The sequence below is a fragment of the Cynocephalus volans genome, chromosome 6 (genome assembly GCF_027409185.1).
Source record: "Cynocephalus volans isolate mCynVol1 chromosome 6, mCynVol1.pri, whole genome shotgun sequence".
Classification (NCBI taxonomy): domain Eukaryota; kingdom Metazoa; phylum Chordata; class Mammalia; order Dermoptera; family Cynocephalidae; genus Cynocephalus; species Cynocephalus volans.
Window position 1 is genome coordinate 154,489,051 of NC_084465.1, and position 24,147 is coordinate 154,513,197.

At 34.7% G+C, this 24,147-nt stretch overlaps 1 protein-coding gene across 1 annotated transcript in view; it reads right to left on the bottom strand.

Annotated features, from left to right (window-relative positions):
• Nucleotides 1–24,147, bottom strand: part of LOC134381089 (ankyrin repeat domain-containing protein 26-like) — a 100,182-nt gene that overhangs the window by 61,328 nt on the left and 14,707 nt on the right. The window contains 8 exon segments of the mRNA XM_063101152.1: nt 2,769–2,841; nt 2,931–2,959; nt 3,565–3,660; nt 5,473–5,569; nt 15,817–15,866; nt 15,960–16,026; nt 19,407–19,476; nt 20,213–20,246. Coding sequence (XP_062957222.1) covers nt 2,769–2,841; nt 2,931–2,959; nt 3,565–3,660; nt 5,473–5,569; nt 15,817–15,866; nt 15,960–16,026; nt 19,407–19,476; nt 20,213–20,246 — 516 coding nt within the window.

Sequence of the window (24,147 nt, forward strand, 5' to 3'; positions counted from 1 at the left end):
CCATGTCTTCCTATGTTGAGGGAACTCAGGTGTTTTGTTTGAAAATTCCTGTTTCTTAGATCCACCAAGCTCATAAAGAAATAAGAGCAAACAAGTCACTTATACAGGTAAATGACTTTGGATTTATTCCTTGGAGTCACTACTTTAGGAGGCAATTTTAATCATCTATAAAATAGAATGTCAACTCTACAGGTAATGAAAGAAAAAATAAAACTATAGGAATGGAAAAATATTGCATAATTTATTACTACAGACCTGATCATATGACTGATTAAGGGCACAGAATTAACTGGTATATGAAGGAGAACACATACTGGATGCAGTTAATCAGTAGACTGGGTGTCCAGGTAGGATTAAAATTCACTTTTATATACTATTTTTAAATGATACAGCACTCTTTAAAGCCAATATTTCTTGTGAACTATTATTCATTAAAATAAGGTAATAGACTGGACACAGCTGTGGAGATACCATAAAGCAAATTCTCAATGATTCCCCTTAATGTTGGGAAAGTCAATTCTGGAATATATAAGTCACACAAATTAAAGAAATAACTTAATATTTGGCTTTGGAAGTGCTTCTTGTTATGCGGCATATAGTTGTAACTACTAACTGTGAATTCAGCACTTTAAGAATGAAGCAAAGAAACAACATTGCATTTGAGCAGGCAATCTTTAGTTCACTACCTAATTTTCCCATCCAGTCCCCAAATTCTAAATGTAATCCTGGTACCCACTCTCAAGTTTATGCTAAATACACACCTAAACAAAATTACTCTTTCTCCTAATTCTCTTTGGCATTTATATGTGATTTAGATAGAGGAAGAAGGCAAACACTTTGCTAAGGGGAGCAAACACAAAGCAAATTTTGCCACAAAATGATTTTCGAAAGTCAGAACTATAGCATTACGAGGCCATACAGAGACGTAGTCTAGGGTCGTGTTCTCTGTGTTCTTTATTACCTTCTTTGCTCTCTCTGTTTTCTGGTGGCTGTGATTCACACAGGTCATGCAGAGTAAAATTCCCTAACAGAAACACAGCTCCAACGTCAAAGTTTTCTTTACCTGTTATTAAAGTCATCTGTCCAAGTTCTGTGGATGCTGGCTGACTTCTGTTCATTGATGGTGATACACATGGATATTTTTCAACAAATTTCCAATTCTCAGATCTTTGATAAGACTTATTAATGAGGTTCAAACTGGTAGAATCTGAATCTGAAAAATCTGAAAATAAAGATTTCATTTGTTAGAATGTAAATAATAACACAAATGTAACTAAGTTGTACAAATTCTTTCTTCAGAAAGTAGTCCCAGGTCTCCCCCCTGCCCCACTACTCCTTCATGGTTTATTGTATTTTACTTAAATCTAGACTTGCCACTCACTCAGATAAGTTTAATTAACTATCATCTCTTGTTTTTTCAGTGTTTTCATTTGTTAGTATTGCTTACTTGGGTTCAACCATTGTTAGTATTACTTACTTGGATTCATATCTATTACATATTTTGTTTTCCGTGAGAACTTTTTAAATTCATATTAAGATTCTTCAAGGATATGATATTTTTTATTATTAACAAAATTTATGTCTAACCATTTTATGCTTAAATATGCATGACAGTGTCGTGTGTTCTACACACGGGCTTGAAAACACTTTTCATGAATATACTACATTAAATAAAAAACAAATTATAATGAGATGGTCTTTCCTCAATACACCAATATGTTCAGAATTCACTTTTTAAGTCTTGGATAAACACCATAAAATTTATATGAAAAAATGATAGCCTTAAGTGACCTAATTATTCCCACGTAAAAAGAGGATGTCTAGGTTCAGAGGAGTACATTAATGCCATAAGATAGGAAGTATATAACAAAAATATTTTAATTTTTTTGTTTTTTTAAATAATGGTCAGATTTAAACTTTTTAAGACAAGTGAAAGAGAAAATGCAAAAAAAAAGTAGAAGCAAAACTTTAAAGGCCTGGTGCTCATCAAGAGCCCCTTTATCATTGTGATTTCAGAAGCCCTGGAGTCTTGAAATCCCTCAGGGGGTCCAAGAGGTCAGATAATACTAACTGCTATTTGCCATTTTCACTCTTACTGAGACAGGACCTGTCATAGAGTTATAGATCTAATGGTTAACAGGCCTGAGTTCTTAATGGCTATTGGAATGTATGTGCGTGCTTGTATTTTAAATTTTACAGTTTTAATTTCTAGTATTCTGAGTATCAATAGATACAACCCACTGAAACAAAACCTCCTTGGAATCCACGATAATTTTTAATAGTATAAACGGGCCTTATGCCAAAAAGTTTCAGAATTGGTATTTGCAAAGACTGTGTCTACCAAATAGTCATTGAAGAATAATTAATTACTCTCCCAATTTTTAGCAATTAAAGATACCAGACCGACACACACACACAACGCAAGCAAAGGCAGAATTCCGATAAGCGTTTTAAAACATTGGAAAAATAAGAGTCTCATAGTTAACCTCTGTGAATCCCTAAGAAGTTCTGGGCATTCCAAATGGGAAAGTAGGTATTGAAACATAAAAGCAAAAACATCTAAGTTAAAGGTTACAATTTAAAAATCACTTTTTCTTATGCTTGTAAATATCTTTTTTTCAAACATGGATACCAACAATGACATCAGCATTATTTATGTCAAATCCGTCCATCAAATTAAAAAAAAAATTAGGAATAAGAAAACTCTGAACGTTTCGAATATTTTAATATACCCTTTTCACGAGTTAAATTTGTATTGCAAAATGTACCTGATCTAGATGTTTGTATATCTTTCACTTCTACTGCTTCACTTGGAACAGAATCTTTCCGTTCAACGGTAGGCTAAATGGGTTTTGAAATAAAATGATTAATAAATAATGCATATTTCATACAATATGCACTCAATAATTCAAGATAAAATAAGTTATTACCTTCAAGTGAGGATATTTCTCAGGAGACTCTAAAAAGCAAAAGGGACATAAAATCAATTATATGTAAATATGACAAAGCCGATCACACATTCATGCAGAGTTAATCCTCATGCTTGGCTTTGAAAATGATTACTTTCAGATTTGGGTTTTTTGGTTTTATTTGGTTAGGAAAGAAACTTAACAGAAATATACCGAAGAAAAAATAGGAATATAGGTTTAATATTAATAACACATGAAGTTAAGACTATAAAAGTGAGATCTTTTCAAGTGACTGTAACTAAAATAGAAAAGTGTGCATATACAAATATGAACATGCTGATTGATGGAGAAAAAAATGGATCTTTAATCAGAGAAGCAAATCATGACCCGGAGAAGATAAATGTCAAAGCTGATGGTAAAATGCAACAGCATATCTTTAAACAACATGTCAGAATCATTTATACCATTAAATTACAAGTATTTATCATGTTCTTCAATTTGTCTTGTAATTTAGGAAGTACACAGTTGTGATAACAGTTCAGTTGAATGTATGATTCATTTCTCATCAGAGAAACTGTTCTGAAAGGATCAGCTTGGATATATTCATATACCTGTAGAATAAAAGTTAGTAAAAATATTAATCTTTTTTCTGTACCTACATGGGCTACTGGTGTGCCTACATTTCTTGTATCCTCTAGTTTAGCAATCTTAAAGTTTCTTGGTCCTCTCATGCAAGAAGGTATTATTATAAAACACATAAAAGAAATAATGTATAATAAGCTTTCAATATCAAAATATGGTTACTAAAAAGGAAAAAAAATACATTAAACTGACACAATATTAGATTTGAATAACCATTTATACTTCAAAATCAGTACAATATATACTGAAAAAAAATTTAGTATTCAAGAAATGAATCCTACAATTTCTTTTGTTTCCCACATTAGCTTGGTTGGTGTATCATGTCACTTTTCAAAGAATTTTATTAAACATCCATCTTATCAGAAAATTAGCTATCTTTAAAAAAGCCCCAAGGCTTCTGTGTTCAAGTTAATGTCATTTGCAAAACTCATATCAGTGCAACACAGGTCTTTGATGCCTGATAGTTACAGAAAGGAAAAATGAGGGCTGCAGTTTACCCCAATTCTAGCACACTCTCCTGCTTCCAGTAATCTCTGGAACAGCAATGACCTAATCTTCTATTTCAGTGAGAGTATACCAAAGTTATCTGACATGAGTTCTCTCAAGTTTCTTCATCATTAACTCCAAAATCACCAGCTACCTTCTTTCTTTCCTCTCTCCTTCCCTTTCTTAATCCCTCTTACTCTTCAAAAGTAACCTCCAGATTCATGGTCTTGATTCTTTCTCATTTACCTTATTTTGATGGATTATTCACACCACTTCTTTCCTATTTATTTAGCAATAATATCTTACATCCATAATTTGTATTTTCTTCATTTCTATGCTCTTTCCTATATGGCTATAAACATGCTCACAAATAAAAGCAAAACAACACTTTTCCTTGATTTGGTTATGTCTTCAACTATCATCCAACGGCTCTTCTTCCAGATTTCTCTAAAGGAGTCTATACCCTTGCTACAGAGCATTGTCTGAGGACCATGTAGCACCAGCACCATCTGACAACTTGCTACAAGTGCAGAATCCCAGACCTGCTGAATCAGAATGTGTATTTTTAACAAGGTCTCCAGGTGATTCATTAAAGTTTGAGCAGCTGTGGTCTATATGGAGTCGGCTTTCACATTCCTTTACCTTACCTTGCCATTTTGGAATCTAGCCTCTAGCTCCTCCCTATCTCATCCTCCAAATGGAAATGGTATTAGAAATCAAACTTCCTAATGGACTTTTGATCCGATTTTGGCATCCTTGATCTCTCCATTACCAATCCTGTTCTCTTCTTCTTTACAATTCTCTTATTTGCCCTGTAGGATACCACCTTGTGAAGTAGCAACATTTTATATAACATTAAATTATGCACATGTATGGTTAACCATACATGCTCATATCCATCTAAGGCAGATAAAATTTAGCACTGCATGGGCAGGCACCTCAATCCTTAATGCCTTCCCAACATCGAGGAAGACAGGGAGAGTGGGGAAATTTTGCTTAACATCCCTGACAAGTTTTGGTCCTGGAAGCTCACATTAATTCTTCCCCTTTCTAATACCTGCTCTTTCTTTGCTAAAGAATCATTTTATTGCACCATCCTCCACTATTTACACCCACTTCTCTTTCCATCAGTGACTCCCTGGACTCGCTGCCATTCTCACTCTTAATTCCCTCTTTACTCCTTTCCTCTTCCTTATTTCCTGACTTTCCTCAGATCTTACAGTATCTGAAACAAAATTAATGATCCAGCTCCTTTAGTGGCACTCTCCATTTAATCTGTTGCTGACACGTGATAAGATACACAACTTACCACCATTTCACTTCTATGTCCTCACTACACATGTAATAGCTGATTTTCTTTGGCTAGTAGGATGTATCAGTGCTCATGTTTTAAATAAACATTCCCTCAAATGACTTTCTTAAGAAATACAGTTCTTACCTTCTCCTTGCCCATTTACTATATTTTTTCCTCTTTGATCTGCAGCCCCAGATGAAGGACCAGCATACTTCTGTGGAAGATTCTCAGAGATACTCTGTTAAAATTAGCATCAAAAATGAGTTGCATAAAGATTTCCTTATCGCTTTCTAAGAAAATATCTGGAATTTCCTGTTTTAAAAGCCATTAGACTTAAAAGTAAGAGAAGCATGTACTGAAAAGCAAAATATTTCGATGGAGAATCTCACATATGCTCCCTGGATCAAGTTTATCTTTTTTCCTCATATGGCTATTGACACTGTAAATGAAGCACGGGAAGCCAGAGGAAAGACATTCAGAGACAAAATACTAACTTATGTGCATATTTCAACAAGGAACTAACTTCAAAATACCTCACTGTACTTTGCATTCCCCACCGAGAATAAGAGGACATGTTTTAGAAACGTATTAAAAATTCTCTAATAAGTACACGTGTTATAATACTTACAGCACTACACATTTAAAAGATTTCAGATCACAAAAATTTTTTAATGTTAAAATATGATATTTGACATGATACGAAACTTTGAAGTGTGTCATGTTTGAATATAAGCCGAACACTGTAGAAGCTGCTTCATGTAGGTAAACAAGGGCTTGGAAAACGTAAATATTTTTTGATAAAATTTTTACTGATAGGAAAAATGGTTTAAAAAATAACGAAGTAGTATGAAAAACTTTACACTATGCTTAAATAAATGAAAGCAAGTATTACATATAGTATGCCCCTCTCTCCCAATTAAGAAGTTCACTTTATGAAACTATAGTGAGCTTTCATATGAAAGAATAATAGCATTTATTTATTAAGCATCTGAATGTTTCAGCCACTTGTTATGCACATTTGATTTTCTTCACCCAATCCTAATAAAAATGATTTTGATGATGATTACTCCCCTTCCTGCTTCCTCATCATTCCGGGATATTGAGACCAAAATGATAAGCAGATGAGATCCATTGTTCTCTGTCCAGAATGTCCTCCACCTCAACCTTTGCATGTCTGGCTCCTCATCCCACAGTTGGCAGCCTGAATGTCACAGTCAGAAAGATTTTCTCTGTCTACAGAAATCCACCTCCTCTCCTATCCCCATCCCAGATACAAACTCCCCCGATACTCTCTAACCTAACATTCTGTTTTCTTTAGATGAAGCACTTATAATGACTTATGAGTGTTTGCTGCGTACTTGTTTTTCTGTTCCTACGACTACAGCACAAATCCTCATCTTGTATATTTAGTATCTATCTGGCACGTAGCTGGTGTTCAGTAATGGAAGTTTACTCAAAGTCAAAACCTTTAAAATCTCATCAGGAAGGTGTCAAGTGCCAAATCATGATAATATTATAGGATATCTCTGATAATAGTATACTGAAACTTAACACACCACAAGCTAGAAAGCCACATGCTCATTCTAACATTGTCACCATTTTCTTGACACAACTGGCACTTTACTTTCAGGTTTAATAAATGTGTCAGTATTTATTAAGTTACTGAATATCACTGTGATCACTGTGTATTACATTGATATCTGAACATTTTACATTTACAAAGTGTTTTCACATTTCTTACCCCATTTGTTCATTACACATACCTAACGGGTAGGTATTAGTATCATTTTTATGAACCAGGTCACTGACATTCAAATACATTGTTAATTTTTTCCAAGATTCCATTGCTAGTAATTGACAGAACCAGAATGCTAACATGTCTCTTGACTTCAACTATGTTCATGGTACCACTATGCAGCAGGCACTTGTATTACCTAAGAGATCAGTCCCTTCCTATCTCTTTCCACAGACATCAGTTTAGAACAGATCATCACTATTTTATACTCATGTTACACCAAGCATGGCTGTCATGAAGGTACTCAGTGCACTCTAGTTTCAAAAATGGTTTCTACTTACTAAAACAACACTAAACCAAATTGTTTTCATTATACTTCCACATATTTACTATTTTCCATGCTTCTCCTTCTGCTGAAGTATTCCTTGCAATCTATACCAGAAAATCCTAATATAATAATACTTTCAAGTTCCGGGAATTATCTTTTCAAGTTCCAAGCTATAAAAAAATTACTGCTCAAATGGTTTCTCTCTACCTTTCAGTAAGATTTTTACATACACACACACGTGTGTGTGTATACACCATAGTTTAACACATTTGGCAATAGGTTGACCTGGAATAATCCTTTCATTTTTATATAAACTTCACTTCAAATTGATTTTAAAAGTTTTGTAGAAGAAATATCATGCTATATGATGATAGAATGATGAGGCATTTTTAAGAAGTACTATAATGTAAGAAGGAAATGTAAAACCCTATTCTAAAATTCACATGGTTTTCTTATTCCTATGTAAATAGAATATAATGGCTCTAATTTCCTATTTATGTCATATATGATGATAGTAAAAAGTTGGAGAAAGATTCTAGTAAAAAAAAAAAAAACTAATAAAGCTATGATTATCCAAGCTGAAGGTTTAGAAATCTTCACATACACCTTATGAATATTAAGCAGGATCCAATATTTACATGAGGAAAGAATAAAGAGACTGAATAATTAAGTCAACATTATTACTGAATTTTAGAGATGAAAGAATTTACAAACAAGGTTTAACAGCTATGAATATTAAAGTTAATAAAGCTTCCTGAGAAAAATACGAAATATCCCCACTCCTGGAGATATTTTTGAAAGTAAAAAATCACCTTCTAGAGATAATTTTGTACACTCCATTGGCAGTCTTTCCTTCCTAATGATTGTACGATAACAAGTAGTGTTATTTTTAAAAAATAAATAAATAAAATGTGATTTTATAATTTTGATGTGAGCATATGTGTGTCTACTGCATGAAAATACTACTAGAAAAGAATCAAGCAGAATCACTCCAGAAACAAATAATTTATACAAATTCTTCCTTAACAGGGTTAAGACCTGAAAATTTGTTTTCTCATTTAATGAATACACATTGAGAATCTCACTTAAATAATCAGAACTTTTAATTATATTTAGTGAAAAGATTAAATGAAATGTTGTTTATTTTCTCTCATTATTCTAAAAAAGATCAAAAACAGATACCAAGATTATACCAAACAATAAGATAAATTAGTTAAGTAACTTAAGGACATACCAAACACTAAGTTAGAAATCACAAGAAAGAAAAGAGTCAAAAATTAATAATTCAAAATAAATCTGATAAGTCCTAAAACAGATTTCACCTTGCATTATCTATGAGCACAAGTTTGGCTAGATTAAAATGTAAATTTAAAGAGAAGAGGATTAAAATTTCTTTCAATTCTGCATTAAAATCACCTATAAGTGATTCTGAGGATTTTTTTTCCATTACCTAGCTTTCTTAACTTGCATTTAAAATAATTTCTGCCATTTTTTTTTTTAATATAGAGAGAGCTTGCTCTTATTTAACCCCACTATTTCTGTTGGGGTTTTATAATAATTTCTCTCATCTTGAAACTCTTATTCAAAGTTTATATTAATCTTGCCCTTCTTAAATTAATTTGTCCTCTTAACTATCTGCCTCATTGTTGTATTTGTCTAGTTGTCCTTTTGAGTTGCTTTGTCATTCTTTTTTTCCATAATGGCATACCTCTCACCAACTTTTATAAATCCCAGTCCTCTAAATATATCTCTAGTTATTAAACTTGTTTACTATGATGATCTGGAGGACTTCCATATCTTCCTAGGATCCTTGTGACTATCTTGAGGATGAGAATGTGAGAGAGTGGTACATGCAAAAAGCATGGGGGGAAAGATCAAAAAAGAAACTTACTTTACTAGGACTAGGAATTGCTAAAGACTTGAGGAAAGGTTTTAGAAAAGGGTCAGGTGATAAAAAGGCAGGATGAGAAAACTAGATGGTGACTTGTGTTTTAGGAAGGTTTCAACCACCTATTCATTTTTACTATCACAATTACTGACCTTGAGAGATGCAAGATGGTAGACTAGAGGTGCCCAGCTCTTCCCGTGACACAAGGAAAGTCCAAAACCACAAGTGGATAGTCACACATGGCACCCCAGCACCTTTATACTGGGACAGAATCCTGGCTGGGGCATCAGTGAGCCTGCCAATGTCACCTACTCCAGCAAAGAGTTGCCATATGCCCCAATGCCTAGGCCACAAAGGCACTCACAAACAAATCTAACACTGAATAAAGTCAAATAAACCACATGAAGACTACACTACTGTGTACACTCAGAACAAAACCTAAAACAAGCTACACAACTGTAACTAAAAATACATGTACAGGAAAGAGTCTCTCCCTTCAAAAGCTACTCAAGAAAATTAGAAGAAATGACTATTCCACTAGATGCCCAGACATCAATTTAGGAATACATTGATGAGAAGCATGAGAAAACAAGGAAACATGACACCCCCAAAAGAATACAATTCTCCAGTACCAGATGCCTAAAGAAAAGGAAATCTATGTCTGCAAAGAAAGTCCAAATAATAATCTTAAAGAAATTCAACAAGACGCAAGAATATACAAATAGACAACCCAAATAAAAAAAGCAATTCATGATCTGAAGGAGAAATTCAATAGAGATGAACATAAAAATCAAACCAAGCAGAAATACTGAAACTGAAGAATTCATTACATGAAAAAAAACAAAAAAAAAATACCCCTAGGAGCTTAAGCAACAGGCTAGATCAAGCAGAAAAGAATTTCTAAACTTTAAGACAGGTTTTTAAAAATAACCCAGTTGAACAAAAAAAGGGAAAAAAATATAAAAAATGAAGAAAGCCTATGAGATCTATGGGACAACTTTAAGCATACGAACATGAACTATAGGTATTCTAGAAGTGGAAGAGAAGGAAAAGCCATCAAAAACCTACTCAACAAAATTACAGCTGAAAACTTACCAAGTATTGGGAGAGAAATGAACTTCTGGATTCAAGAACAATAAAGATCCTTAAACAGATATAATGCAAAGAGGTCCTCTTCACGAAATACTGTAGCCACATTTTCCAAAGTCAAAAACAAACAGAGAATTGTACAAAATGCAAGAGAAAGCATCAAGTCACATATATGAAAATCACCATCAGATTAACAGTGTATTTCTCAGTAGAAACCTGACAGGCCAGAAGAGACAAAAATGATATATTTATAGTGCTGAAAAAAATTGCTAGCCAAAAATACTATACCCAGCAAAGATATCCTTCAGAAATTAAGGAGAAATTATGTCTTTCCCAGAAAAACAAAATCTTTGGGAATTCATCACCTCTAGACTGGTGCTATAAAAACTCCTTAAGAACTTCTTACACATTTGGAAGCAAAAGAATGATAACTACCATCATGATAACATGAGAAAGAATAAAACCCACTGGTTTAGCAGACACACCAATGAAAAAGAGAAAGAAACTATATCTTACCACTACAAAAAACCCAAAAAACACAAAAGACAAACAATGAGAGAGAGAGTAACAAAATATATGTAAAACCATAAAAAAGTTTTGTAAAAGGCAGGATTAAGGTAAAATCTTTCCATAACAACCTTGAGTGTAAATGAATTAAATTCCCCATTTAGAAGATACAGACTGGCTATATGGATAAAAAAATAAGACTATGTATGCTGTCTACAAGATACTCAGTCCCCCTGTAAAAACATACATAAGACTAATAGTGAAGAGGTGGAAAAACATATTCCACACAAATGGAAAGCAAAAACAAGGAAGAGCAGCTATAATTATATCAAATAAAATAGATTTCAAACCAAAAATGACAAAAAGAGGCAAAGAAGGATTATATGATTAAAGGGAGAAATTTAACTTAAGATATAACAATTGTAAATATATATGTCCCTAACATCAGAGGACTCAAATATATAAAGCAAATATTATAGGCTCTAAATGGAAAGACAGACCCCAACTCAACATATTTGAGGGCTTCATAAACCCAGACCAAAAAAAAAAACAACAACAACAACAAAGACCCCTTGGATTTAAACTGCACTATAGGCTTCTGGTCAAGACGGCAGAATAGACAGTCTCCCAGTCACTCTCACCCACAAATCAACCAATTTACAGCTATAAAAATGTAACATCAGCCAAGCTGGGGCCACTGGAGCTCTGGGGAAGAGGAGCAGAGACCTACGGAGTTCATGAAGGTGGTAGAAGCCACGATGAGAGAAAAAAAAATAACTGCTTGGAGCATTTTGCGCTGCAGCCAGTTTAAGGCTGGAGCGCATGAGTGCATGGAGCAGGAGCCAGCAGAAGCTGCAGTTGTGCTCTATGGATGGAGTTGCTTGGAGGCGGCAGGAGAGAAGAGGGCCTTGGCTGCCTCCAGGACAGCAAGACCACTAATAGGGTTCCCATGGACCCATGCAGGAGCAAGGAGCTATAATAACTGAAAAAAGGGAGCCATTCCGAGGCCGATGAGTCATCACAAGGGACCGGCGCAGGGCCTGTCCCATGGAGGTGTTTGAAGCACAGGCTGTGGGGGAGACATGCCCACCAGGAAAACACTGGGACACAGCAAGGACAGCCAACCCATCCCCCAATCAGCACAGGACCGCTCAGAGGGGAATGGTAGGGAATGAAGAATTGCACTGACAAAAAACTCAGGCCCAGATCAGAGTTTCTATACAACACAGATCCATAGGGTCTCTGGACAGCCGGAAGTACCTATAAGGTCAACCATTAAACCCTAAGCTGCACAAAAAGGCTTCCCTAGGGAAACAGCAGCAAAGCAGCAATTTAGCTCAACCACACAGCTCAAGTACTCGTTCCCACAGGAAGTCCCCCCATTTTAGAAGTAAGCAAAGGACAAAAACTTGGTTCTAGCCCAAGCACACCACCAGTGCCTTGGGGCCTGCCCAGGGTCCCGAGGCATGGAGAATGGGACTGGACTGCCCTCCCACAACCAGACACACCGCACCACCTCCTTGGGGCCTGCCTGGGGACCTGAGGCATGGAGAAGGGGACTGAACCCCCCTTCCATAACCAGGCACACTGCGCCAGCAAATCAGGACCCGAGGTATGGAGCTGGGGACCAGACACACCACCAGCACCAAGGAGCATGCCAAAAACATCACCTCCGTGTGGGTGGTCCACCATAGCCACCACAATAACCATGGCTGCTATGAAAGTAGCTAGACACCACAATCACCACACAGATGGTCTGCCAACCTCTGGAGTACACTGACACAAGGAGAGTCACTAGCAGAGTTCAGAAGAGGATGTCTCTCTCCACAAAGCCCATTTCAGAGTTACAGAAGAAGCATCTGCTCTATGATAATACTGGGGGACCTGATCACACCTATCAGCATTGGACAGATCATCTAGGCAACAAATTAACAGAGTAACCATTATTCTTTCAGAGGGAGAGAAGAAATCTAGGGTAATTAGAGCGGGGAGGGAGAGGGAGAGCAGGAGAGGAGAGATAGGACAAGGGGCATAAAGAATAATTATGATTTGTAACAATATATACGCTAGTAATATTGATTTGATCAACGTATCTCAATATTGAACCCCAAAAATATGTATCATCAATTTTGATTCAATAAAAAATAATTTAAAATACCCCTCCCCAAAAAAATGCACTACAGACCAAATTGATTTAACAGACATTTACAGAACATTTCATACCCAAACTGCAGAATACACATTCTTGTCACCAGAACATGGATCATGTTCCAGGGCAGACCCCATGTGAGGCCAGAAACCAAGTCAAAAAACCTTAAAACACTGAAGTCATACCAACTACTGCCATGGAATAAAAGTAGAAATCAATAACAATAAAACTTTGGAAACAGTATAAATGCATGGAAATTAAACAACATGCTCTTGAACAACCAATGGACCAAAGAAGAAATTTAGCAGAAAATCATAAAATTCCTTGAAACAATGAAAATCAAAGTACAACCTATCAAAACATATGGGATACTGGAAGGCAGTACTAAGAGGGAAGCTTATTGTAATAAATACTGACATCAAAAAAGTAGAAAGATTTTAAACAACCTAACATTGCACACCTCAGAGAACTAGAAAAGCTAAGAATAATACAATCCCAAAATTAGTAGATGAAAAGAAATGATAAAGATTAGAGCAGAACTAAATGAAAAAGAGACCAAAAAAGAGTATTAAAAAAACAACAAAATGAAACGTTGATTTTTTAAAAAATAGACAAACATTATCTGGTCTAACTAACAGAAAAAGAGAGAAGATCCAAATAAAAATCAGAAATGAAAAAGTAGACATTACAACAGATGCCACAGAAATACAAAGAATCATTAGAGATTATAATAAACACATATACACCAACAAATTTGAAAATTTGGAGAAAATGATAAATATCCAGACATATACAACCTGAACCCAGAAAAAATAGAAAAACTGAACAGACCAATAACAACTAAGGAGATTCAATTAGTAATCAGCAGTTTCCCAACAAACAAAAGCCCAGGACCAGATGGCTTAACTGAATTCTTAAACTTAACATAATTCTTCTCAAACTATTCCAAAAAAGTCAAACCAGAGGGTAGTCTCCAAAGCTCATTCTATAAGACCAGAATCGACCTGATCAAAATCAGACGAGTACACACCAAAAAAAGAAAACTACAGGCCAATAACCCTGATGAACATAGATGTAAAAATTCTCAACACAATACTAACAAACTGAATTCAATAGCACAACAAAAAATTATACATCGTGATCAAGTGGGATTTATCCCATAGATGAAAGGATGGTTCAACATACACAAATCAGTAACCATACACCACATCAACAAAATCAAGAACAAACACATGATCATCTCAATAGATACAGAAAAAGTATTTGATAACATTCAACATTTCTTCATGATAAAAATTTTCAACGAATTAGATACAGAAGTATCTCAACTCAGTAAAGACCATATATGACAATCCCACAGCTAACGTCATTCTAAATGGCAAAAATTTGAAAGTTTTTCCTCCAGTAACAGGAACAAGACAAGGATGCCCATTCTCACCACTCTTATTTAAATAAGACTGGTAGTTCTAGCCAGAGCAATTAGGCAAGACAAACAAATAAAGGGTATCCAAATTAGAAAAGAGGAAGTCAGATTGTCCCTGTTTACAGATGACATGATTTTGTGACCATAAATCTGCACCAAAATATTGTTAAAACTGATAAACGAATTCAGTGAACTTGCCAGATATGAGATCAACACACAAAAATCAGTAGCATTTTTATATACCAACAACAAACTAGGTAAAAAAATAAAATTTAAAAAGCAACCCCATTTAGAATGGCTACCAACAAGAAAAAATAACTAGAAATAAATCTAATCAAGGAAATGAAAGATCTCTACAATGTAAACAACAAAACACTAATAAAAAAAATTAAAGAGAACATACAAAATGGAAAGATATCCCATATTCATAGTAGTATGGACAATTTGATGTCCATACAGCAATCTACAAAATACCCTATCAAAATTCCAACGGCATTCTTCACAGAAATAGAAAAAGACAATCCTAAAATTTATTTGAAACTACAAAACACCCTGAATTGCTTAAGCAATCTTGAGCAAAAAGAATAAAGCTGGAGGCATTACAATATCTGACTTCAAAATATACAACGAAGCTATAGAAATTTGAATAAAAACAAACCCATGGAACAATGGAACAGAATAGAGAACCCAGAAATAAATCCACAAATTTCCAGCCAACTGCTTTCTGACAAAGGCACCAAGAACATACATTGGGAAAAGGATCAATTCATCAATAAATGCCGCAGTGAAAACTGGATAGTCATATGGGTAGAAAGAAACTACACCCCTATATCTCTCCACATACTAAAACCAACTCAACATGGATTAAAGACTTAAAACATAAAACTTGAAACTCTAAAACTACTAGATTACTAGAAGAAAACATAGGGGAAACACTCCAAGACATTGGTCTACATGTTCTCACTCATATGTGGAAGCTTAAAAAAAAAAGTTGAACTTTTGGAAGTAGAGAATAGAATTGTGGATACTAGAGGCTAGGAAGGGGTGGGGTAGTGGGAACAGTGAGAGTTTGGTTAATGGATATAATTACAGCTAGATATAAAAAATAAGTTCTAGTGCTGTAGAGTAGTGCCAGGCATCATAAACAATAATTTATTGTTTGTTCTCAAATGTCCAGAAGAGAGGAGCATGAATGTTCTCATCACAAAGAAACAATAAATTCTTGTAATGATGAATATGTTACCTATCCTGATCTGATGATTACACATTGTATACATATATTGAAATATTATTCTGTATCCAATAAACATATACAATCAATACATTTCAATTAAAAATACATAAAATCCTTCAAAAAATTACTGACCTCAAGCAAGGTTTTATTTTCTGGTCTCTGAATGCCATATTTTGCTTGTTCTACAGTAAAAAACAAAGTAAAGAGTACATTAAAATATTTGTAACTTTGAATCAATGAAAAACACAAGAATAGGCAGTTTTCAACTAGCTTACGAATTTCTGTAGATTGCCAAAGAGGACAAGTCTTTATTAGCTTTGTGACGTCTAGTTTCGGGACATTCTAGAAAAAAAAAAAACAACTTTAAGAACAACGAAAATCAAATTTGATAAAACAATTGCGATATTTACCATTTCTATATAATCCAACACAAAGAACATAAGTTTAGTATCATACAAATATAGATTCAAACCCCAAAGTTGCCACATCTTCTCATGGGGTGAGGATTATGAGAGATGATATAGATATCCCCAAAATACTACACCCCTTACCACTAACTGATATTGTACAAACACTATGATATTCATTAGATTATTTTCTTAATCATATTATCCTAGAACAAAAATTTATTCCTAGGTAGTTTATAGTATTATTTTTTAAGTTAACATTATGAAATTTAAATTAATGACTTGATATATTTCAAAATGTGTTTGCATGATTTATAGATACATTGACTACCTCTTATGGGGAAAAATATGAGAGTTTGGTTTTTAGTAGTATCTTATTTAGATGGGTTGGAATTGCAAAGAATATAAGTTGCTTCTACTCTGTTTTTCAAAAGCTAAAGACAAAGGATCTTGTAAATACAACTCTTTCCAAGAATGAGATTAAAAAAAAAAAAAACAAGAATAAACCTTGTGGGACAATGATTGATGAATAAAAGCCATGCATAGCTGCTAAATAGAAAGCAAGAACTAAACATGCTGACAACGGAGAGAGAGATGGACTGAAGAAATGTTTTCTGCCAGGAAAAATTTAGACGAGGGATAAATCATTTAGACAACAGTGTGGCGGAGGAGGAAGAAACAAACCAAAAACATGACCAGTCATTCAAGTATGAGCTTAGGCCATAGAAGAAAATGAAAAATACTAAGTACAATGAGAAAGGTAGGGAAGTATATATGTAAATACATATATACTTATATACGTGTGTGTGTATATATATATAACATAAACAAAAGTCTCTGATATATATATCTTATATATATGTTTTGGTGTAAAAGTATATGTATGTATATATGTGTATGTATATCTGAGACTTTTCTTTTTAGTATATCCCTAATAATACTGATTTGTATTACTCTACAAATGTTTTTATAAATTCTACTGTAATAAAGAGTTTAATTTTATTACTATAAAATAAGTCAAAGTCATTCAATTAGTTGAACATGGTCATTTAAGACTATCTAAAAGTTATAACACTATTACTAGAGAGAAAGAAAAATGGAAACCAAAATGTTCCATTAACTTTCCAACTGGAGAAAGAATAATCAGAATTCTAAAAAGTAATGTAAGGCTTAAAAAATATATTTAATAGAACATGGGTTGGGGCTAAAAAGTTTTAAAGTTTTTATCTAAAATCATAATCTAAACACACCCTTAGAGAAGACTAGAAAATTTACTTAACCTCCTCTCCTACTTATATTTCCTCAACATAATTCACCTGAACTTTTGCACCTAACCATTAAGAGGGAATATAAATTTGTCATATTTTTAGAAATTAAATACATTTAATTATTAAATATATCATGCATATTCTATTACTTGTGTGATACTGTGAATACATACATTTGGTCTTAGTCCCTGTCCCCTGACATTTTTAGAATATCCAACGTACTGTCTATTTGTATGCTAATGAGTTGACTGATGGCTGGGAGCCCCTCAGCTTTAGGAGGGGGACCGATCACCAGAAAGACCAAGGAAAGATCGGAGGGTTGGGACTTTCATTCCCACCCCCAACCCCCAGGGAGGGCAGAGAGGCTGAAGGTTAAGCTGATTGCCAACGCCCAGTGTTTTAATCAACCAAGCCTATGTAATGAAGCTTCCATAAAACCCCCAAAGGACTGGGTTCTTGAGCTTCTGGATAGCTGAACCGGTGGAGGTTCTTGGAGGGTGGTGCATCCAGGGAGGGCATGGAAGCTGTGTCCCCTTCTCCCATACCTCACCCTGTGCATCTCATCTGTATCCTTTGTAATATCCTTTATAGTAAATGGGTAAACATAAGGTTTCCCTGAATTCTGGGAGAAGTTTAGCAAATTAACTGATTCCAAGGAGGGGGTTGAGGGAACCCCATTTTCTAGCCAGTCAGTCAGAAGCACAGGTAAAACAACTGCAGCTTGTGGCTGGCAGCAGAAGTGGGTGGAAAGAGACAGTCTTGGGGACTGAGCCCTCTACCCGCAGGATATGACACTATCTCCAGGTAGATGGTGTCAGAATTAAATTGGAAGATACCCAGCCTGCTGTGGAACTGGTTACTTGCTTGCTGTTGGGGAGAAATCCCCACACATTTGGTCACAGAAGTCAGTGTTGTGTACTGATAATTTTGCTGTGAGAGTAGAGGAAAGGCAGTTGTGTTTTTCCCTCTTATATCTTGTAACTCTCCATTATATAGAAATCCATTTGTCTCTTCACTTATTCACATTCAAAAAATGCCTCTGACTTGCAAGTCCTTATACTAGGTGCTCCAGGATACACCCAGATATGTTTCCTGGTCTCCAGTACCTCATAGTGATGCAGGAGTTTCAAAATGAATAGTTAAATAACTAAATACAAACATTTCTGAAATTTGAAACTTTAGAGTGTGATACAAGAACCTGTAAGTGGATACTTTTGAAATCTTCAATGCAAAAACTTTCTGAAATCAAAGTTTTACCATATGATTCTTAAGAGTCTCTGCTTCTAGAACTGGTTATTATTTGGGGTAAAACATGTATTCTTCAATTAGAGAAAGAGTTTAAATATATGAATACTCTTAATGGAATGACTTAGAAAACACAGTGTAATTAATCCCTTTGTACTAGAGATTTGGAGAAAGAGAATTTAAATTTTTAAAGTCCACAATTTCCAATATTATTTTAGCCTAAATACAAAACCAAGGAAAGAAAGAGAGAAAAAGCTATCTCCTAAAAACTATGACACCAAAATAAAAAGTAAAAAGTAAAATAAAAAGAAAACTATATGCTATGTGCCACACAGTTTTGGAACTGAAAGGCACCAGGGAAATTTCATGATTACTGTATTAACTAATTGGATCCATTAAAGATTTATTTAGACACGAGTATTATAAAAGTCATGTTAGTATGATTTAAACATCATAGTAAGAATACTTATCCAATAATCCGTGACCAAATTCATATTTTCTCTATAGCGGGAAAGTTCTCCCTAATATAATTTTCCTATCACTTTGTATTTTCCAGTACATCCTTTTTTTCAGTCCTTACTACTCTGAAGCATTTACCAATTATTTCATACTTGTCAAAGGAAAATGGGGGGAAAAATTCAACTAGTCACATTTCTATATTTCTATAAAATGGTTTTCTCTGACCAATTTTCCATTACACATATAACATGATGATAGGCAGAACACTGCTAAATTCTAAGAGGAAATATCATATAAACTTAACTCAGAGCAAGAAAATTAATTCCATGAGAGAGCACTTTACCTTGGTATCAAAATCTAAGTTATCAATTGATGACGACCATGAATCATCAGGGCCAGGTATGTCACAAAGCCTTTAGAGCAAAAACATACAACAAAAATGAGTGAGTTCATTTCTTTAAAAAAAAAAAAAAAAAAAAAAAAAGTCTGGTGAAAGATTGGCAGTCTGTAATATTAAATGATGTTTCTTGATATAATTACAATTTGACCTCTGTTTAAAAAAAGCTTTTACCTATTTATTTTTGCCTCTACCTCTTCCAACCTACTAGATATTCAGTGAAGACTCACTCTTCGATCCATAAAAAGAATGGCAGCCTAAGAATAACTTGTCTGCACAAATTGTCTGTCCTGAAGGCTAAACTGAAACTCCAATTAATGGATTTTTTTTGTTCCCTGAACTGAAACAATCACCTAAAACAAGGTAGAAACATACACTATCCCTTCTCCATTGTCTGCCTCTGGTTCCAATCTGTGCTGATGGGCAAGAGGATGGATTTGGGAGCCAGGCAGGTATACAATCAAATAATAGATTAGTTACTTGTTAACTATGGGATCGTATACAGATTAATCAACCTCTCTGAACCACAGTTGCCTAATTAGTAGGTTACAACAGCACAGAAACTTTGCAAAGCTGTTGTGATGACTATAGGAGATAAATGTTAAGCACATAATTGGCATCTAGCCCAGAGTGGATATAAGATAACGCATATTCGGTGTCTAGCCCAGAGTGGAACGCTTAACAACCATTAGTTTATTTTCTCTGCATTCCATTGGTAACATGTAGCTTTTAAAAAATCAGTAAAATTCTACCTGCTTAAAGGGTCATCTTCGGAATTTTCCTTCCCTATTAAAGAAAAAAGTAAAACACATTTTAACTTAACAAGAGAAAAAGAATATTAAAAGTATATGACTTTGATGCTTTGTTATAAAGTATTCCACTAGGCCATATTTGAAGATTACAGTAGAATAAATATGAATTAAACTACTAGTCGGCAATTAATGCATTAAGACTCTACTTTCCTTCCTTTGCATTTATCAAATGGAAGAAAGGAGAATGGAACCTACCAAGATTTTATAACTAATAGTGAACTGCTGTGTACAATGACCATAATCCTAACCAGGCCCTATCACACCGACAGGAAATGGTACCTAAAGCAGAATCAATATCATAAGCTGACAGTGTGTCAAACTTAAGTAGCATGATTTTTCTGGACTAATAGCATTAAGAGCAGTTAGAAGAGACTATCATTATTTTGTTGTGACACAACACAGCTTCTCCAGTTCTTTAGTGGAAATTGTTCAGTTTAGGATGAAACACCCTATTAAGGAAGCTAGGTCTATGGGCACTGTACTTTGCAGCATGGCAAAACACAGGAAACAGACCAGAGACAAGGTCTCTTGCAAAGACCGTCCAGCTGCCAGCAGAGAAGAGTTCAAATGAGATCAATGTACTTCCTCTTGCTATTTCTCTTCTGGAGAAGATGCTGGTAAGCTCACTTAGTTCAAGCTATTTTCTCTATGCTATGTATGGTGCAAACAAGGCTCCAACGGAAAGAATCACTGGAAACCTCACTCCCTTAAGAGCTTATCCATGCTGAACTGTACCTCGTATTCAGAGAGCAGCTTAAGAAAAAAACACTGGAGAGGTAGTGGCAAGTTGCCAGGGAGCACTATGTAATATGAAAAAATATACAAATAAAACCATCATCTCACTCAGGCTAACAGAATGTGCCAACAGTTGTCCTTCTCTGTAGTGGGAGAAGAAAAAATTCTTTTTTACTTTATGAAGAGCACAACTGTGACTGTCTTGGCATTTCTCATGACAGAGAACCAAGGCATACAAGGTCTGCCATGTTTTAATACTACAGATTGTTTACATACTCATTCCTCTAAAGAAAAAGATCTGTGAACATCTATTGATTCATCTGTAGTATTCACTCTCTGGCCTTATTTCCAATTGCAAGGTAGGTATGATAAAGGTCTTTGTGATTTCAGTTTTATCAACTGCAACCTCTTGAGATTGTTCCTTTTCATTGCTGGAGGCTACCAGGACCCAGCTCATCCAGTGGTAAGGTCCAGGTAGTGCTCTATGACTGCTACATGATGTCTTTTTTCTCAGCCTGCCCTATTATGTTGCAAATGTCTATAGAAACTACCTTGGCACTTTAAGTTTTTTAAAATCTAAAAAGATGTTCACTGTATTATTTCAACTATATGATTATTATGGAAAAAGGAAAACTATGGAGGTAGAAAAAAAATATATATGGTTGCCAGGGGTGCAGGGGAAAGAGGGATAAATAGGCTTAGTACAGAGAATTTTTAGGCCAATGAAACTATTCTGTATATGATACTACAATGGCAGATACATGTCATCATACATTTGTTCAATCCACAGAATGTACAACCAAGAGTGAGCCCTAATGTAAACTGTCGACTTTGGTGCTAATAATGTGTCAATGTAGGTTCATCAATTATAACAAATGTACCTCTGGTGGAGGACGCTGATAATGGGGCCATTCATGGGAGGGTGGGGTATATGAGAAATCTCTGTACCTTCCTCTCAATTTTGCTGTGAACCTAAAACTGCTCTAAAACATAAAGTTATTAATTAAAACTAAGATATTCCCTCAACCTCCTATTATTCATATATTATATAGCAAGACACAGTCACTTTGAAAATTGGAACTAAAGATCAAAGTAAAAGAATATGCATATTATCTTCCAAATTGAAGTGCATAAAAATACACACAGGAAATAATTTTAATATCATACTTAGGCAAAAAAAGTTGATTAAAATAATTGATTATTTTACCTTGTTTTATAATTACAAATAGGCATTTAGCACTACATGAATCAAAACTTTTCTGTCCATATACTTAAAACAAAATTTTTATTCTAGTGTTAAATCAGAAATCATTATGCTTATTTTATCTAACAATTTACTGAAAGGTTAATCAGATAAGGACAGATTATAATTACCTAATATTGCCATAGTAATTTATGTACAAATACCTCTTAAATATTCACCAAGAGTTAAAAAAGAAACCAGCACTATAACTTCATATGGATGGTGCAGCTGAGACCAGTACCATGTGATGTTATATCATGATAGTACTTGCGGTTAAAATAAAACTAAGACAGCACCAAAAACTCGGTTGAGGCTATAAGTGCTATGCAGAAAAGATCTCACATAGCAGGCATGAGACTGCTATTTTTAAAACCCGCTTGCAAGGCTAGCCCTTGGCTTGAATGTGGGAACTTGGGTTGGGGAGGGTCCCCACCATTCCCTTAATAGTAAGAGTGGCTCACTGTGCCTACACTGCAAGAACAATGTGGTTTACTCCGAACAGCTGCCTTTCTTCTGCAGTCTGGAATTTTGTACATGGGAGGGAGAGGATGACTAGGTGACTAACCTTCACTAAAAAAGTGTTCATACTGAGTCTCTAATGACACTGGCACTGGTAGACAACACTGCATGTGTGTTGTCATGGGGGAAGTAAGCAAATCTGGATAACTCCATAGGAGAGGACTCTTGAAGCGTGTGCCTGGATTCCTCCAGACTTCATTGCATGCACCTCTTCCCTTGGCTAATTTTGCTTTGTATCCTTCTCACTGTAATAGATAAACCCATGAGTATGACTCCTTCGTAAGTCCTGTGAGTCCTTCCAGTGAATCACCAAACCTGGGGTGGTCTTAGGAAACCTTGACACAATTGCATTCGATGAAATTTGTATTATTTGAGTTCATGTGTTATATGTGACTATAATCAGAAGGATGTTTCACAGAATATCTTTCCCTAATCTGTTTTTCTTTTTATTTGCCTTGGCGATTCCTGCATTTCTTTATCCATTTGAATAAAGGTAGAAAAGGGATAGATGAAACAATGATGTCAAAAAATAATGTGAAACAAGCAACAATCCTATTTAACCATAATATGAAGAGAGAATCTTGATGATTGACAGTTTGTTCTATAGTGTGAAAGTTTCCATAAAGGAAATGAAAAGATCACACAGTCGATTTTGTCTAATTCAGCAGGGTTTAATTACTTTTCATAATAGTTTTGCAGCAATCAGGTAACTGGGATAATTTTGGAAAAACATATAATCACCATATATAGTATAATAATGTAGTGCTGATCACAGCATTCCTTCTACTTCTTTCTAATCTTTTTCTTAATTTCTCCTATAAAGCTAAAAACATAGTTCACCTATTAAAGGCAATTCTTGAGAGAACAAGTCAAAATCACTGCTTCCGAAAGGCAGGATGTTATCCATTCCACTGCAAAAATAGTGGATTTGATCACTATGGATAATAGGGATTTTAACTTATTTGGGGGGGGGGAGAAAGTTATCATGCACATAAATAGTTAAGTGCTGTAATCCAACTCACCACGTATTCCAGTCAAACCACAGACCACGAGTTTCTGGAGAACTATAATACCATAAAAGCATTTCACCTTAAAACTATACAAGATAAAATGAATTTCAATTTGCCTCTCCAGAAGGATTCTTTCTACCTTCTCACTTTAGAGTTCTTTCACCTCCGTGGTTAAATTGATTCCTTGATATTTTATTTTTTTTGGTGACTATTGTAAATGGGCTTGCTTTCATGATTTCTTTTTCTGCTAGTTCATGTTGGAATATAATAATGATATTGATTTTGGGGTGTTTAACTTGTATCCTGCAAATTTACCGAAATTATTAATCAGCTGTAAGAGTTTTTTGGTAGAGTTCTTAGGTTTTTCT